The sequence below is a fragment of the Lethenteron reissneri genome, chromosome 37 (genome assembly GCF_015708825.2).
Source record: "Lethenteron reissneri isolate LAM-NWPU_2019-01 chromosome 37, ASM1570882v1, whole genome shotgun sequence".
Classification (NCBI taxonomy): Eukaryota; Metazoa; Chordata; class Hyperoartia; order Petromyzontiformes; family Petromyzontidae; genus Lethenteron; species Lethenteron reissneri.
The window spans coordinates 4,275,667-4,293,242 of NC_083815.1; the positions used below are offsets into that span (position 1 = coordinate 4,275,667).

Genomic DNA, 17,576 nt, shown 5'->3' on the forward strand with positions numbered 1-17,576 from the left:
TCGAGCAGCGGCGGGTTTAACGACACATTGTTATTGATAGACAGCCAGGCTTGTTTTACCATGTTTAGTTGTTTTCTCCTTTTCACACTATTGTTATGTAGGCCAGGTTTAGTCACAAACCGTACCTCTCCATAACAAAGGCTCACCCTCTTAAGCCTCACCTTACCATATGAATAAAAAAGTGTGCCGTACTTAGCCCTTCCCCCCCTCTCCAACCATTATATATACGGAGTGGTAGCTCCTGCAATCTCTGATTTACTTGATACAGCTGTCGTGGCTGTGACGGTTCCACCTGAAGACGGAAGCTTGTGTTGCCTCCGAAACGTCGTGATTTTTATTTTATTTTTATTTTATTAATTTTAATGTTTTACCTACGTTATTTTACCGAAAAAAACCTAAGAATAAGACACATTTATATTTACGTGTTCTAACCCAAGAAAAAACACTCTGGTGGATAATATTTGTCGGGAAAGCCTACGCGTTAAACTGACCTCGGTTGTATTCCTGATCACGGCTACCATCGGCGGCGAGTGATATTGGAACCCATCCTGGGCCCCCTCGCTCAACAGCGTCTGAGATCTGCTTTAGAATGTGCACATTCAGGGTGATCTGATTGTAGGCGTCATGGTGATTTATCATAGGCCAATAGATGATGCAATTTTGTTTTTAAATCCATTGCCGTGCATGAATCAACTGCCCCTGTGATTGTGGATCAAAGACAGTGGCGTGATGGATGTGCAGACTTTCCACTGAGAACGCATCAAGAGCTGATTTATCAGTGATCGAGTCTGCAGTGTCAGTGCAGGAGTTGAGTTTAAAAGGGCCCTTGTGAGTTCCATTGAGGCATAGGGCCGAGGCACAAGCTGAGCCAGTGCGCAGCCTCGGCCTAGCTCGGCGGTGTGAGTTAAATCACTTATGCAGCCGACAGAATAATATCTGAGATCCCACGTTGGTGCGATATTGCGGAGAGCGCGAAATTGGATTTGTGCCCCAAAAGGGGCGGCAAAATCTGCGGGGAAAGTCGACGTACGGATGCGGAGCACGTATCGTTACGAAGGGAAGATCCGACCCAGTCAAGAGCAATTCGCAGCCATGGTAGGAGATATCCGGGAATGACTTTAATTTCCGTGAAGATATGTCACTTTAGCGTCACAAACAACTTTACGGTGAAAATTGTCGACACCGGTGGTGACGGTGCAGTCGAACAATTATCTCACCCACGGCCTTTAAGAAGCCCCCCGCAGCGGGAATGGTTGGGTCGGCACGTAGGACAACTGGTCTCCTTCTCCCCGCTACCACGCCCTCTCGCAGCCTCTCCAAAATTCCTGGTATCGCCCAAATAAATGAATTGCATTACCTCTTTTCATCCAAAACAGCAGCGTAGCTTTCTCCAATCAATGTTTTTTTGTTGTTGTAGATAGAAGCGTTGTATAAGACAAATGTGAGCACTGTTGATTAAATATCATTATTTGGCTTCCAAAATATGTTCATACAAGCGAGCCATAACTGTCAGTGCAATCTCAAAAGCCACCAAATTTGTGCTGATTGATGAATATAAAATACGCAATTGAATTATTGCTGTACCAGGTTTGCCAATTTCACGTCCGTGTAAGCGGCATATTAATTTGACAATCCGCTTTAAACATTTCAGAGCGAATTGACCAATTAGGCAATGCGCCGCAGCCTTCCTCCACGGTGGAAGCCTTCAGTGCCGGAACCCGTCGTGTTAAATTAACTCGGTGTGTCCACCGATTTTATTCTTTCTCCCGATTGACACTGTCAACGTCAACGTTCATCAAATAGGAACCCGACGCACCCCACCCCCGGTTTCCAGCGACGCAATTTCCCCCGGGGCCACAAGGCCTCCACGGGACACGAGGATGAATTCTTCTCGGCGCTCGCTCGGAGTTATTAACGGCCACGTTTATTTATATATTTACACATTTATTACTCTAACGAAGTCAGGGTGTAACTAATTGAGCAGTGTGTGTGTGTGGGTGGGTTTATTTTTTTTGTCGGATAAACGCTGGAGGGAGGGGAAATTGAGAAACAAAGTGAGTTAGCTGACCCTAGAGATCACGCGCTCTGTCTGAATGCAGTCAGTCGATCGGCAGGTCGCGTATGGTGGGATAAAGTGTGGGTACTCCCACCCTCTTAGAGGGACTCTGCAGAATTATTGACAGCCGATTGTCATTTCCACCACAGTGGCATGAGAATGTAATTTCAGTGCTGCCCCCTTTACGTTACCGACTAACTCGACCAGTCGCCCCAGCTCTACTCAAAGGCAAAGATCTCTCCTATACCCTGATCAGACTGCAGAGGCAACTGCTGTTAGCGAGCACCTATGAAGGCGGCACAGCACACGGGTGGCCAGCAGCACGCCCAGCCGCCTTTGTCTCCCGAATGGCGATGTTTACACATCGCACCAGGCCCTGGACCGGTTCAGATAATCCATCACTGCTGTTGACCGTGAATAGGAATCGAACTCGGAACACCGGGTTTGTAGCACAGTGCACTAACCAGCTAGACTACCGGTCCCCACAAAGATAAAGATCCCCCGTATAGCATTAACAGAATGTAGGGGCAAGTGTTGTTAGCGAGCACCTATGAAGGCCAGAACGGTACACGAGGGGGTGGGTGGTCTACACCACGCCCGACCGCCTTTGTCTCCCCATTGGCGATGTTTACACACCGCACCAGGTACTCATTTCAGGCTGAGTCAACCTAGGGGAGGCCCAGGACCGGTTCAGATAATCGTCACTGGTGTTGGCCGTAGAGCGGGATCGAACCCGAGTTACCAGGTTCATAGCGCAGCGCGCTAAGCACTACACCACCGCTCCCCCCACAGACACACACACACATGCGTCCCACCTCCAGTAACCCTCTCTCCCACCTCGCCGACCTCTGCAGGCTTCCAGACCCTGGATCACGAGGACCAGATCGCGCTGCTCAAGGGATCGGCCATCGAGGCGATGATCCTGCGCTCAGCCCAGGTCTACAACAGCCGGGCGACGGATCCGCACGCCATGCTCATCAACGAGAAGAAGATGCGCACACTGAGTGAGTCCATGCATCGTGCCGGCGTGCGCGTTCGTAATGCAGAGGTCGCCTGTTCGATCTCCCGGCGTGGCTGTTGAAGCAACGGGCGAGTCATCTTCTTGGTTTTTTCGGTAAAGTCACGTAGAAGGGAAGTAATAAAATAATAAAAATAAAACATAATAAAATAATTCTCACGACGTTTCGGCTACAACGCAAGCAGCCGTCTTCAGGTGAAGAATGAGACACTGCCAAGCTTGGTGGAAGAAGAGCGCCTTAACAAAAGAATGTGCACATTAAAGAATGTGCATATTCTTTTGTTAAGGCTCTCTTCTTCTTCCACCTCCAACTCAGCTTATATATAAGCTCCTAGCTTGGCAGTGTCTCATTCTTCACCTGAAGACGGCTGCTTGCGTTGTAGCCGAAACGTCGTGAGAATTATTTATTATGTTTTATTTTTATTATTTTATTACTTCCCTTCCACGTGACTTTACCGAAAAAACCAAGAAGATGAATCCCTGCAGTCACGAAAGCTTTAAATCGAAATTCAACGGGCGAGTGTCTTGAGACGCAGCTGACTCTGATCGCTTAGTGGTGGGGTGAAGATGTGTATGCCAGCCTCGTCGCGTGTGGGTGGGTGGGTCATCGTGAAAAGGTAAATAGCTCTCGAGGGGCCCTTCCTCAGCGCGCTCTCGTTGAGGTTCTTTCTCCAGAGCAAGACATTGCGGGGGCCGCGCCTTTACCGTTCATGCGTTGTTATGATTACTACGCATTTTTATGGAGAACTTCATCTCGCACTGAATATTTTAAAGGTCACTGGTAGGCTGGAGCAGGCCTAGAGACAGGACTGTAGAGTAGCCACACTCACATCGTAAATGTTGTGGCTTGGCTCTCCAACACACCGGTGGTGCTGCACTAGTAACGCATTGGCACGTTCTGTTTACGTGACAAGCCTTACTAATTGGCTGTGTCGGGTGGTGGCGGGTTTAACGACACGTTTATATATTTACGCGATCTAACCCCAAAAAAAAAACTATATTGTGGAGGAATTATTTACTGGGCGATGGCTACGCACGACGAGGCGAGCGTTGGTGAATCACACCAATGTTGTGATGTCCCCTTCCTGTTGGCTTCGAGGTGCCTTACCCTGGTTTGCCAGGAGAGGGCAGTACAGCAAATGTGGATCTCACTTGTTCCGTCTGTATTGGATGCAGCGTTGCTCCCTCGCATGTTAGGGTTTTCCCGAGGTGCTCCGGTTACCTCCTTCATCTAAACACTCATTTATTGACTGATAACACCTCGGTATATGGAGTATGCCAGAGCTTGGGCAGTTGTTGGTGCCGGCTGGCTGCGTGGTTGCCTTCCCGCGTGAACTGTGGTTCCTCGCAGCCCTGAGTTGTTCCCTCTCTTCGAGAGTGGGTGACTATTGTGCATGTGATAAGTTACATTATAGATAGATATATAACTATTATATATTTTTTGCTATGCAAAAGGACCATTCCCTCCGAAACGTCACCTATTATGTATATGTTCCCTTTAAAAGCAGTGTTACAGAAGGAGTGTGTTGGATGTTTTTGTCCTTCGAGCATTTGCGCCACTGCCAATGCAGTGTGACGAAGTGCTCGGTGCACAGAGCGATGAACACCAAAAGTGCATCGCTGAGCGAGGCAGGAACAGATTGTGCAAAAATGGGATGCACACACCATGTGCAATTCTGTGCCAGGGAAGGCATAATGAAATAATACCAACGTTGATTGATGTAATGTGTTCTTTACATTGTGGATTTAAACAGCAGCAATTATACAATGCATGAGATGTATGCAAAATAACGTCTAGATATTTTAACAATTTACATTTTAGATGTTTCATAGGGCATGTTCAGCCAAAGGCTCTTGGAAAGTGAGGGCTCATTCAGCAGTCTCAATGCTATTCCCAGCAGAGCAGCACAGCTTTGTGTTGGGAAAATGAATGCGAAATGTCACATCATCCGTCACCCTATCGGCTTGCATTGAATTACAAACAAAATTCCAGGCTGGGAATAGAGCCATGACTTTTGATGTCCTTCGGTGATGCCTCCTTTGTTTGCAAATAAACTTTGTAATTTATTTTTGAAAAAAATCATTATTATTTCACAGGCTGAGAAAAGCACCCACCCACACACACGCACACTTAACTCACACGTTTAAATTTGCCACGTTGCCACTGTCAATTGGGAATTTTGTTCCCGTGTGATTAAATGTCGTATCAGTTGTGATTTCACGGGTCCGTCACGCCCAGAAAACCGCCTCGTCAATTTGGAAGGAAATTGCCGGCACGAGGCACGCTGCCTGTCTTGAGAGAAAGCGTGCATTTGAATGGGCCCCATTACCGGCTATGATCCGGGTCTGTTGTAGGAGAGTGGAATGATGCTTCTTGCCTCTAGACACGAACGGATGTTGCCTCTTAAGCAGGCCAAACGTATACGTAACGATGATTCACCTCCCCCCACCAAGTGATTCAGTGCATGGTTGCAATAGAGGGGTCATGGTCCAAGTCAAATATACGCCGCCGCATGTGTTTTTAACATTGTAGTGAATGTTAGTGACCACATGAAAGCCGTTACGTACAGCACACACGAATTAAAACGCATTGATTCTTGTGCACGATGTCCCGTGCACCTAGTGTGATGAACAAGCGATACTAACCCCGATTAATCGACGCATCGTTAAATCTATTACGCACACGCGAATGACCGTTAGGTTAGCAGAGGGATGTGTAGGGATAGCCTTTTTTTTCTCCTGACACTCCAGATATTGATTTTATAGCATACTTACTGGATTGCACTAACACTGCTCGTGGCATTTATATTGGACAAAGTGGTCTAACCATTTGCACATCTATAATACAGGTTTTTTAGGGTTAGATCGTGTAAATATAAATGCGTCGTTAAACCCGCCACCACGCGACACAGCCAATTAGTGAGGTTTATTACGTAAACAGAACATGCCAATTCGTTACAAAATGTAAAATCCGAGTACGACGTTTCTCCAGTAATTACAACTTTTTTCATCAGGCGACAGCCAGATTTGTGGAAAAATGGCAAGCATTTGCACCTGCTTACCATAGCGTGGAAATGGTTGTATATTCCCCCACACTTATTAGAGATTGTGACTCGCAATGCAAGTGGCGGTGGCTTCTTTGCTGTTGTGACGAGTGCACTATTGCACTAATGAGGATTCTTGTATTTGTACGTGACAAAGAGATAGGCGCTGGTACAAAAAAAAAACGTACTGCAATATCGCCTCTTTCTTTCTCTCTGATGTCGAGCAGCAGTATGTTTTTTTTTCTTCTTTTTATTCTATTTGCATGCTCCTTTCATATATCAAGCCTTTCCGTTCATTAGCATGCCCGGGTACTGCTGCTATTGCATCGCTAAATCCTGCAGATTGCACGTGCGGCATTTTGATGTGATCTCATTAGCATAGAAAATCAAGACCGCACAAGCCAAGTCAAAAATATTACCTATTGACATTTACAAGTGACCAACAAACAGAGGCATTTTCAAAGGCCAACATTTTTCAAATTTACGACCGTCATGAATTGAACGTTACATTTTGCAGGAGTGCTGTGATGCGGCAGCCATTGCTGCGATGTAGAACATAGCATATAGTTATGTTAAATGTGATTTTTAAAAAAATATATTAATTGACAGTTCTTTGTCATTCCACTGCTGGATGAAGTGAAATCAGGTTGTTGTGTTCACAGCACAGTGCGCTATGACCACTGTGACACCACTCCAACCAGGTATATATTACATATTCCGAATCTAATTTTTTGCATTTTTTTTTACCTCAATTTTATTTCCAGTTACGCGAACGGGAATTGTTTTTATTGCATGTAAGGGGCTCACATTTTTTGCATTTTCTTTTACCTTAATTTTATTTACAGTTACGCGAACGGGATTTTCTTTAATTGCATGTAATGGGCTCACATCATTCCTACCGTTCCCGGCAATGCAAAAATATCAAACGGATTCACAATTGGATTGATTCTCAACACTGAATTGAGACGATTCATCAACTCTTAGTGGGAGCGATTTTTGCACGCACGAACCTCGGATTGAATGTCCCCATAGCCTCCGAATGTATTAGTTAGTCACACTTCCATTCTGCAAGTGAGTAATGACTATTATTACCTCTGTTACATTACGTACCAGCACCAGGGCTTCATATAGACACCAACGAATTTAAATTATAGCTCTTTGGATTTTTATTGTAGGAAACCGTGGTGAGACTCACCAAAGTAAACTCCATGTAATTATGCATTTGGTAATCGGTGAAAATATATATTTTATTTCTTTAATTTCAATTGTGCTTTTAACACGAGACTAAGAATCCATTCGGGACCCCCGCTGAGTATTGTGCTTCGTGTGTCAGAGAAAAAGCTGCAGAAGAGAATTTCACCGGGGACTTCTCAAATAAAAAACCCACATCACGTGGCCTTTGCATCCTTTACACAGTAGGGGGCACACTTTCCCACACACTCTGCACATAGCGGTTAAACCATATATTTAAAAACATTCCCATGCCTGGAATTTGGCCTACTAAAGTGCAAAACAAATTTACCGTGATGGATTTTTTTGCGTGCGTGTGTGTGTGTGTTAAGTCATTGCACGCGTAATCGGTGGCTGAAAGCTGGATTTAAACCCAGATTTTTTTCGTGGTACCAGCTCAACTCTCTCACCTCAGGCTCAGACTTTATTTCAGCTGGCAAGGCCCCATTGAGCTAAACAGCTCTGTGACGAGGATGAACACAGTCCCAGATTGTCGGGAGCTACGGGACATTACGAGGCGTGAATGTGAAAGCAAACAAACGCAAAAACAAACAAAATATATTTCACACGACTTCTTAGCCATCCGGCTACCTCAGCATTAATTATGTCTCACTATACACACGAATAACAATCAGCTTGGCACAGACTCGGCTTTGAATCGGCAAACTCTGGACCTGCACCAAGTCACCTCTTGAGCTAATTTCTCCTGCTAAGTCATGCATGCAAGGTTTCTGCAGGCCCCTGCATATTTTATTTAAGGTTCCGTTTGGATCCTTCACAAAGTATGTCCTTACGGGCCCCACAAACACCGCATTTTCCCGCTGACCTTGCTCCGAGAAAAAAGCACGTATAAAAAAAAATCACATTTCTTTAGTTTGATTTCCGTTTTATTTTATTTTTTTGCTGCAGATTAAAATTTGATGGATTCCTCACATGAATCATGCTTTTTTTGTCGCAGTGTGCGGTTTACAGAAAGTCGCCGCTGCATCGTGAGTCATGCTGCATTCACGGTGCAACCCAGAGAAACCTCAACATGACTTACTGGCTGGTACTACCATCCTCTGCCACTGATTGTATTTTGTTTAGAAAATTCCACTATGCATTTGCGGGTACAAATAACAGTTGGACTAAATAATGGAAACGAACAACCTGCGTTGACCAGCGTGGTGAAGTATAGTGGTAAAAAAAAAACATGACCGACACGGCCATCGGGGAGGCCTTTAGCCAGCAGTGGATTTGCAAAGGGCTTCACTTGTACACATACACGCGTACCTTTGCAAGTCTTTTGTGAGAAGCCAGCTTAGTACTGCCTGGCTCAGTGCTTTCTGTGCGGAGTTCCAACAAGTGCTTTTAGCGATTGCACATTGTCAAGCCACAGCTGTAGCTAGCTGTGTGCCAAAACAAAACGGCTGTTGCTATGGTTATAGATGGATACGTGTGTTGTTGCTGCTGTTGTTGTTGTCATCGCCGTACCAGGCAAAGGACATCCGCTTGCTTTGATCTCCCGCATTGTACAAAGGTCATCATGCATTTACATTGAGAGCAAAGCCATGGAGGGCAGCGGCATGAGTGATGGGCTGATAAGCATGCGTGTCAGCACCTGTGTCACACGCGCGCACGAGTTTCTTGTCATCTCTCGCTGAGTGAAAAGGCTCCGCGTTTCGCTCGCATTTGTATCTCGCCGCCATACGAACAGCCGCGGCACGTATCCGACATTTCTGTCCTTCCTGATGTGGTGAAAACCCAATGCAACGATAATATCATCACCGTGTTCACACGGATTACAAGGTGCACTTTTATTTCACCCTATTTTTAGGCGAGAGTTGGGGGTGTTTCTTGCCATCTGCAGAATGTATTGTGTTCGGGAAGACAAGTTTTCATCTCGTTGTTTACAATCATCTTCCTCAGTACAGGTCTCCAAAGTAATACATGGCCAAGCAGAGGATGGAAGACCACCATTACGAGCCGTACAGAACAATCTTCCAAAAGTCATCTTTCCGCAACTTCAGAATCTTTATTTATCCAGGAGAAATCAGACGAGCTACTGGGCTCTTTCAACCGATGTCCAGCAAGGGCGAGTCACAATTTACAACAAACAAACAATGCAATTTAAAGCAACGCATTCCTGAATCATTTGGAACACAGTTCACCACAACCACGTATGACCACCCAGAGAACAGAAGCTGACCAGCATTGCCACCCGTTCAGAATAAATTCAGCTAGAAGACATCTCACTTCAATTTAGAGCAGGCCTTTCATTATCATCATTTTCTGGAAGACAGCTCTCCATACTAATACCGTATTCTCTAGATGACAAAACCGATTTTTTTGTATTACCCCAAAGTTTGAGGTGTGCCTTGCTTTCCAGAGCATATTATAACTAGGATGTTATTGTATTGTCATTATTATTATATCCTCTCTGCCCACAGTTTCTAACCGGATTGGTGGCGTGGCACTTTAAGCCAGGGCATTGATGTCGTTGGCACCAGCCCAAGATGTGCCTCGTTGGCGAGATGTTAACGCCCTCGCCTGGTATGCAGGAAGTCGTCGGTTCCATCCCGACCCTGACGCCTGCTGCAAATTTGGAGTTTGCTTATCTCTCTTCCCGTAGTGGTAGCGTGGATTTTTATCCGGGCCCTCCGGTTTCAACCTCCACATTTTGAGTATTGGGCTGCTATCAATTTCCACGTGATCATAAGCTCACTTCGTCGAGCTTGTGATAACCAGATCGCTTCTGAACAAGTAAACCCGTAAAAACAAAGTTTTTCACTATAAATCCTTAATATGCGTGGCATCGGGGCGGCTAGAGTCCTCTCGTCCTCTGGCTTGAGATGGCTGCCACCTATGGGTCAGATGATTGTCTGGCAGCATTAAACAATTGGTAATTAAATATTAAAATTATTTTCCCTAAACAGTGTAAAATTTTGGAAAAAAATTTTCACGAACATTAATTGTCTCGCACAATGAGTCTGTGTGCAAAATGTCAGCTCGATTGGATCACGGGAAGTGGGTTAAAAAACGACCGAAAGATTTGCACGGTCCTAAGCAAGCAAGCAAGTGAACTTAATATAAATATAAAAGAGCCGTGTAGCTCAGTGGGGCTTGCCTGGTAAAATAAAAAAAATAGTTTACAGTTTTCGTTCATAGATGGAAGACGACTGCTGTCAGTCTGACCCACCCCCACCACCCCCCAGGCCCCCACCAGAGCCGATGCGTTCACGCACCGTGGCTTTAACGCCCATAGCCTCCACGTTGTCAGCCCAGACTGACGTGCTTCTGAAACAATGCAACAATACGGAGTGATGGCACTGCTCTCGCCGTGCGCCTTGTCTGGCTTTGAGTGGAGCGGCGTTGGGCTTAGCTCGGGAGGCGAGGGTCACGCTCCGTGCTTCGTTTCAGCCGGCGCGGGCCGGAACGCGGTTCCGGGAATTTGTTACGGCACGCTACATCGATCATCTCCAATTATTTTGTCCGATTGAAATGTTTAAAACTTTTCGTCTTGTTTGTATTATTATTATTATCTTCTTCTTCTTCTGTACTTTTTCATGCATTCATTTCTACATCTGTTCATAGATTACAGGAGAGAAAATGTAGGGCACGATAATGTAGAATTATCATGCGTCAGTACACCTGCTGTATTCCGGCATGGGGTCTATGACCGAAAGGTGTCCGTGCAACGGCTCGCTAGCGGGCTTTTTTTCTAGTTGTGAGCTAAAGGTCGCAAGTCTTTGCTGCTTCCCTGGAAGTGGGGAAGGGGTGGGGTTGGGGTGCGAGGTGTAATTACATCTTTTGCTCCGAGTCACCGTGCAGTCACCTCCTTCCCGTACCCAGCACCCCCTGGTGCTCCATCGCAGCCAAACAAAACTCCCATCAGCTTCCCCTCCTCGGCTGCTCCGTGCCGCGTCCCTTCCTCCCAGAAGGCTTCATTCCTGGCTTTCGGATGCAGGTCACGCCTCCGTCTGTTTCCAGCCCTTGGCTGCCAACTCCCTCCCCTCCCCCACTCTCTATTTCTCACGTCCACCACCTACCCGCTCGTCCATTTCGCTTTCCCAATCCTCAGGGCTCGATTCTCTTTGGCTGCCAACTCCCTATTTATGCCCTCCGACATGCCGCCTTGTACGTACGCGCTGTATATCTACGGGACCTTTTTTGCCATCATCAAAGTGATGAAAACATTCTAATAGTAATAAAAGGTTTTACCCTTTCTGGAAATAACACAGGAGGTGTTAAGATGTTCAAACACCAAATAAAGGCACCGCGACACATACACTTGTGGCAATGCATGCTCTGGTAATTATGTATGCATTATCTAACACTGGTGAGACAAGGCCATGAAGAAGGCTGTCTCTGGTGTAGGCCAATCAGTCTCAAAGACGATGCGAAAAATTATCCGAGCATCCCTGTTTGTGTGTATGCGCATCTCGGTCAGTCGACCCGTGGCACCTGCTGGGTCTGCCCCGTGACCTCCTGTCAGCGGGCGTTCGACACTTCACGTGGCCTCAAGGTGCACTTGGCCTGGCACAAGCGTTGTGGTGACGTCACCGCCACTTAGTGGCGAATGGCGGTTGTTGTTGTTGTTGAACTTCTTTCGCACCGCACGTAGCCAACCCAAACCGCCGTCCGCCCCCGTCTGGCTCGTCCATCAAACCTTCCCCATTCCTCCCTCCTCCCTTCTCCTGGCTCCTCTCGATTCCCCCTCTGCTCCGTTCTGGCCCCAAATCCCCAGTTGCTGCTGACAGGCCCTGCCACGCACCTGCTCTGGTTGGCGGGGGAGGGAGGCTGCTTCGCCCACGTGGTGCACAGGCAGTGTGTCACTGTCTCCTGGGATAGCTTGATCTGGGCCGGTCGATATCTTGCCGTGACCTTCCATTAAAGGTCAGGGTTTCCGTCGCAGGGGGTGCTAATTGCTGAGCGTGACAATCGATTAATTTGCGGAATGGAGCCAAGAAGACCGCGCATTATTTAATCACGGCGAAGTGGGGACCTAAATTAAAACCAGTTTATTAGTGGGACGTGCTATTAAAAGAAAGACGGCGTTAGATGCGTTCTATTGGAGCTACCGTCGTTTGTGTGTGTGTTTGTTTGTTATTCTGGCGAGGTGGTGAAATGCTGCGGGTTCCATTTATTTTAAACCGCAAGACAACACCGCAGACATTTCCGTTGTCGTCGGCTAATTACGCGTGTGATTATTTGGTCGAACATTGCGGATATTGTGGTGGCACCGTCGAAAAATCACTAAGTCAATTAAAAAATCCACGGGGTGCAACTGACCACGTTATGAAGTACATTTATTAGAATTGTACACACGTGTAGTAACCATCGTTTGAGTATAAAGATACCATGCATAAACATTGCTATTCAAATATTTGGTGGGGGGGGGGGGGGATTATAAAAGTAGAATACAATACGATCTCTATTTATATTATATATTTTACACATTTATATTATTTGTAATTTACCAGGTAAGGCTATATAACTCTATTTCAGAAGCCACCTGGCCACAAATGATAGCCCAACGAAGTGGATTATCACGTGGAAATGTATAGTAGCCAAATACTCTTAACGCATGTTTCTTAATATGGAGGGAAAAACCGAAGGACACGGAGAAAAATCCACGCGACCACGGAGAGAGAGACATGCAAACTTCATATATACAGCAGGCGTCAGGGTTGGGATTGAACCAATGACCTTCTGTATATCAGGCGAGGTAGTTAACATCTCGCCAAAGTGGCGCCCCTTATTGGTTATCTAATAACCACGGGGAATTGTCCACGAGTAGGACATTCACCCACGTAGAGATCTTTAAGCATTCACAAATACGGTGTTTTGTTCATCTGTAATCTATCCAATAGCCACTTAGAACCATCCGCTAGGAGAACAGCACTCTTACTGACTTCCACAGCGTGGCCTACGGCTCTCTGCCTTACGGTCATTATTCTGAGCGGATTTACACCCCTCTCGGCTGTCGTGGCCACCGCGACAACCCAAGGCCCTCTCGACACCAACTCACTCAACGACAAGAGCCGGGGGGGATGGTGGGTGGGGTGGTGGTGGGTGGGGTGGGGGGTGGTAGTGGTAGTGGTGGTGGGGGGTGGTGGTGGGTGGTGGTGGGTGTGGGGTGGTGGGTGGGGGTGGGTGGGGGGTGGTGCGGTGGTGAGTGTTGTGGTGGGTGGTGGGTGGTGGTGGGTGTGGAGTGGTGGGTGGGGGTGGGTGGGGGTGGGTGGGGGGTGGTGCGGTGGTGGGTGTTGTGGGGGGTGGGGTGGAGGGTGGTAGTGGTGAGTGGGTGGTGTGTGGGGTGGTGGGTGGGGGGTGGTGCGGTGGTGGGTGTTGTGGGGGGTAGGGGTTGGTGGGGTGGGTCGTGATGAGGGGTGGGATGGGGGTGTTGGTGGGTGGGGTGGGTGGTGGGTGTGGGGTGGTAGTTGGTGGGGTGGGGGTGGAGTGAGGGGTGGTGGGTGGTTATGGGTGGTGGTAGGTGGGGGGAGCGACGCTGAAAGATCCTAGTCCCGCTCCTCGCATTGTACAATTCCGATTCTAACGAGCGGGCGCGATGTCGCGTGAACGTCGCGGCGAGAGCTCCTTACGGCCGCGCTCGTTAGCATCGTCGAGGCCGGGATGGCCCGGGTTGTGTTCCCTCCAAGGTTCAGAAGTGCAAATGAGCCTTCCGACACTTACCTGGGAGCTTCCGCGCAGTCACGCGGCTCTTTTGAACGTGACGCTGTGTGTATAATATATAGACACACACATCACAATTCATGGCCTTTTTTCTCTCAATGCATTGCTTGGTGAAGGCCGCTCACCCCCGCCCGCTCGCCTCTCCCCATCCTGTGTGGATCGTGGGGGTTGCAGCTCTCTGCGTGTGGCTTCGGGTTTGTACCGCGGGCAGAACGTAAGCTGCTTCGTTTGGTTGCTGAAGGAGTTCCCCCGCGCGCGGAGCGAAACGTCGGACATCGTGCCGACCAGCGCCGCGGTACGACCTGAAGACACGTCAGAACGAGGAGATGTGGGTGTGTTGTTTGAGGTGTGTTTTGGTGAACGGTGGGCCCAGGACTAGTTTAGAACTCACTCACCACTGATGTTAGCCAGGAACCAAACCCAGGTGGCCAGGTTCATAGATCAGTGCTAGAAAACCACTGTGCCACTGCCAACCCCCAGTATTCAAACATAATGAAAACATGCATATAAAATGTAATACATAGCATAATATACCCTTGGTGGCTGTGGGAGGTTTTCAATCAGCCGTGGATTGACCGTGACTGATTATGATGATGAATGTACCATATAACAAGATCGGGTAGGTTCTTGCGCTCGTTAAAATTGCAAGCCTGGTGAGAAAAATAATTATCTTCAAAGGGAAAATAATAAATAACTCGCTCGTGGCCACTGTCAGTGGGCCGTCTCTTATCTCGCGCGCTTATGATGGCATCGGATACTTCATCAAAAACCGGTAGGAAATGCGTGCGCCCGTAATTCACGAGTTGCACGCACGGAATACACGAATTCAAAAAAAACACTGGCCAAGTGGTGGCACAATTGTCTATCGCGCTCGCGACCTGACTTTGAATGCCAGTCATCGCCAACATCAGTGACGAGTGATATCGGAACCCTCACTCGACCCCCCCCCCATCACTTCACGAATCCACACTGATCCAACGTGGTGAACTTAGGGGTCAAGCAATCCCCATGATTGACACAGTGTCGGGAAGCCCTCGGTCAGCATTGGATAGACAAAGGGATGTGTACTTTTAATTAAAATGTACTTCTATTTTATCGAAATAAAAAAAATCCATAGTTCGTGCTGGTGACCAGCACGCTTGCTTACTTGTATCGGTTTTCCGAAGATGGTCCTCCTGGGAAATCTGCGAGTCTTCCTGGGACATTAAAACAACAACAACACACCACTCAAGACAATGCAATCCCCACGTAGTTCTCCCCTATTCCCTTATTGTGAGATAGTCTTCTTGCCACGATTCGTCCCGGTTTCTTTGTATCGCCGTGGTGGTGGCAACCTTCGTAACCAGGCATATGGCCACGGCACAGAGACCTCCCCTGGGAGGATCGGACAGTGGAGCTCACGGGAGCTCAGATCTCAAGGAATGGATTGGCTGCTGCAGCATTAATGCCTCATGGTTTATAGATTTAAAAAAAAATATTTCTCTCACACAGTTGCCGCTGGCTTGATAGGCCCCACCGTTAATGTTTAAAATTAATAACGTTAGGTAATTTTTTTTGGGTGGGTTATTTGTAAGTATTTTGTTACATTTTTTATAATGTGAATAATGTGTAAAGTTAGAAAGATGGACTATGTGAAGCTCCTAGAGGCCAGTAGTTGCTCAGTCTGTGATATAGCTGAATACATTGTCAATTTATATTTTAAAAAAAGATTATTACAGAACTGTTTGCTGTATATAAAAACAATGGTAATTTGCAGACACTTTCTCAATCCACTGCTGGATGAAGGCCTCCCATGCCATGTCGGTCATGGTGAATGGTTGGTTATTCGTCACCACGCTGGCACTGTGAGGGTTCATGAAGGGTGGGGAGACCCTGATGTTAGCCGTGGCATGGAATCCAATCCGGCGCATTGTGCTCATGATTGCACCACCGGTCCACTCATTAATGGTACGTATTTAATTACTTGGACAATCTTTGCTCATGCGATTAGCAATAGAAAAGAGTAAATATTTGGTAATGCAAACCATTTGCTTACTGCGACCCAATTAGTTTTACTGTAATGTAGGTTCATAATAAGATGAGAATGGCATAGTTAGGGCCTGTAGAGTCATATATCACTGCTGTAATATAACATTAAATGTTAATGCAGCTCTACTTTCTTATGCAAAAGCTTTTACGAGCGCATTGTTGCGCATTGTGAATTATGATCTGAAAATGTAATTGTTGTCCAACACGAGTGAGTGAGATTTTTTATCCACCAGGAAATTATCAGCATAATGTTGCACACCAGGCATTCGTCTAATCTTACAAATGTTTTGGAAAATCGTTTAGTTATTGAAAACAAAAATTCACCGACTCATTTTGAGATGGTACATGCGGAAGAACACTATTTGTATTGCATTTTTCTTTCCTCGCGCTTACCTTTTAACAAAAGGCCAATATTTTTATTGGAAAGACGAACAGGTTAATTTTCAGACGTAGACTGGACCCTCAGCAGGCAGTGCTCAGAGATTGCACAGCAGATGCGCCACCACTCTGGGGAGCTGTGGAAACCGCTAATGAGCCACTAATCAAAATATCCTACTTGCAAATTTACCCGGAGCATTGCAGATTCATGAGCTTGATCAGCCGCGACTATATTTAGCATTAAATTGCCAGTCACGTTTCGTCAACTGGATCTGCGCCTTCACAGTTGTCGGTGACGTTCTGTCTTTTAACCACCTAAACGATCGATACTGGAATTTTTTCTTTGCTTTGTGCGGCACCGCACGTTCAGCCGGGGTGCATTCCCTATTGGACGCCGTCGATGGAGGAGCAGGGGAGGGGCGCAGGCCTTGGTAGCAGCAGCAGCAGGATTCCTGATAATTTCATTTCGGATGACAAATGAGCGCCTTCAAGGCGGTGGAGACGGAGAGTCCAGGGTTACTGTGTTACTGGAAGGATAGACGGATGAATTTCGATCGAGGATTCGTAGCAGCGCCAGTTGAAAGCCTTTACACGGTGCCCCAGACGCACACGCACCGCGCACGTGAATGTTATCCTTCGCTTGAATCTGCGCAAGAGGGGTCGATTGCTTTGGAGAGAGAAAAGAGCAGCATGGGCCAGAGGTCCGGTGAACGCGCGAAGGCTTGGATGTACCCAGCGCCGGATTAATACGGGGGGGGGGCGGGGGGGGCGGGGGGGGCTTTAGAGGCTGCAGCCTGGGGCCTCCGTTTTTGAGAGCCCCCCCCCCCTCCCCCAAAAAATACATTCACTGATTTTTAATGCTTCCAACGCAATCAAACTTCTCCGCTGATTTGTTAATTTAATGTCATCGCATTACTATTTGTGCTCACTATTTGCGCTATTGCCAATCATGTGCCGAATTGAAAAAAATGAATTCAATAGTTTTGACGTTCATTTAGCTTGACAATTCATATCACATTTAAAAACTAGAACCGAAATGGTCCGAGATGAATGACGATGGAGTGTTTGGCATTGGGCATGGGTGATGGGAAAACAGAAAAGGGAAGGAATTTAGTTTAACAAAGAGGGGTCTCCCAAAACTACAACAACC

At 47.0% G+C, this 17,576-nt stretch overlaps 1 protein-coding gene across 3 annotated transcripts in view; it reads left to right on the plus strand.

The window, feature by feature from the left end:
- Nucleotides 1–17,576, plus strand: part of LOC133351470 (bile acid receptor-like) — a 91,528-nt gene that overhangs the window by 60,901 nt on the left and 13,051 nt on the right. For all 3 annotated transcript variants that reach the window (XM_061566703.1, XM_061566704.1, XM_061566702.1), the window contains one exon: nucleotides 2,911–3,060. In XM_061566703.1, coding sequence (XP_061422687.1) covers nucleotides 2,911–3,060 — 150 coding nt within the window. The remainder of the gene's footprint in view (nucleotides 1–2,910; nucleotides 3,061–17,576) is intronic.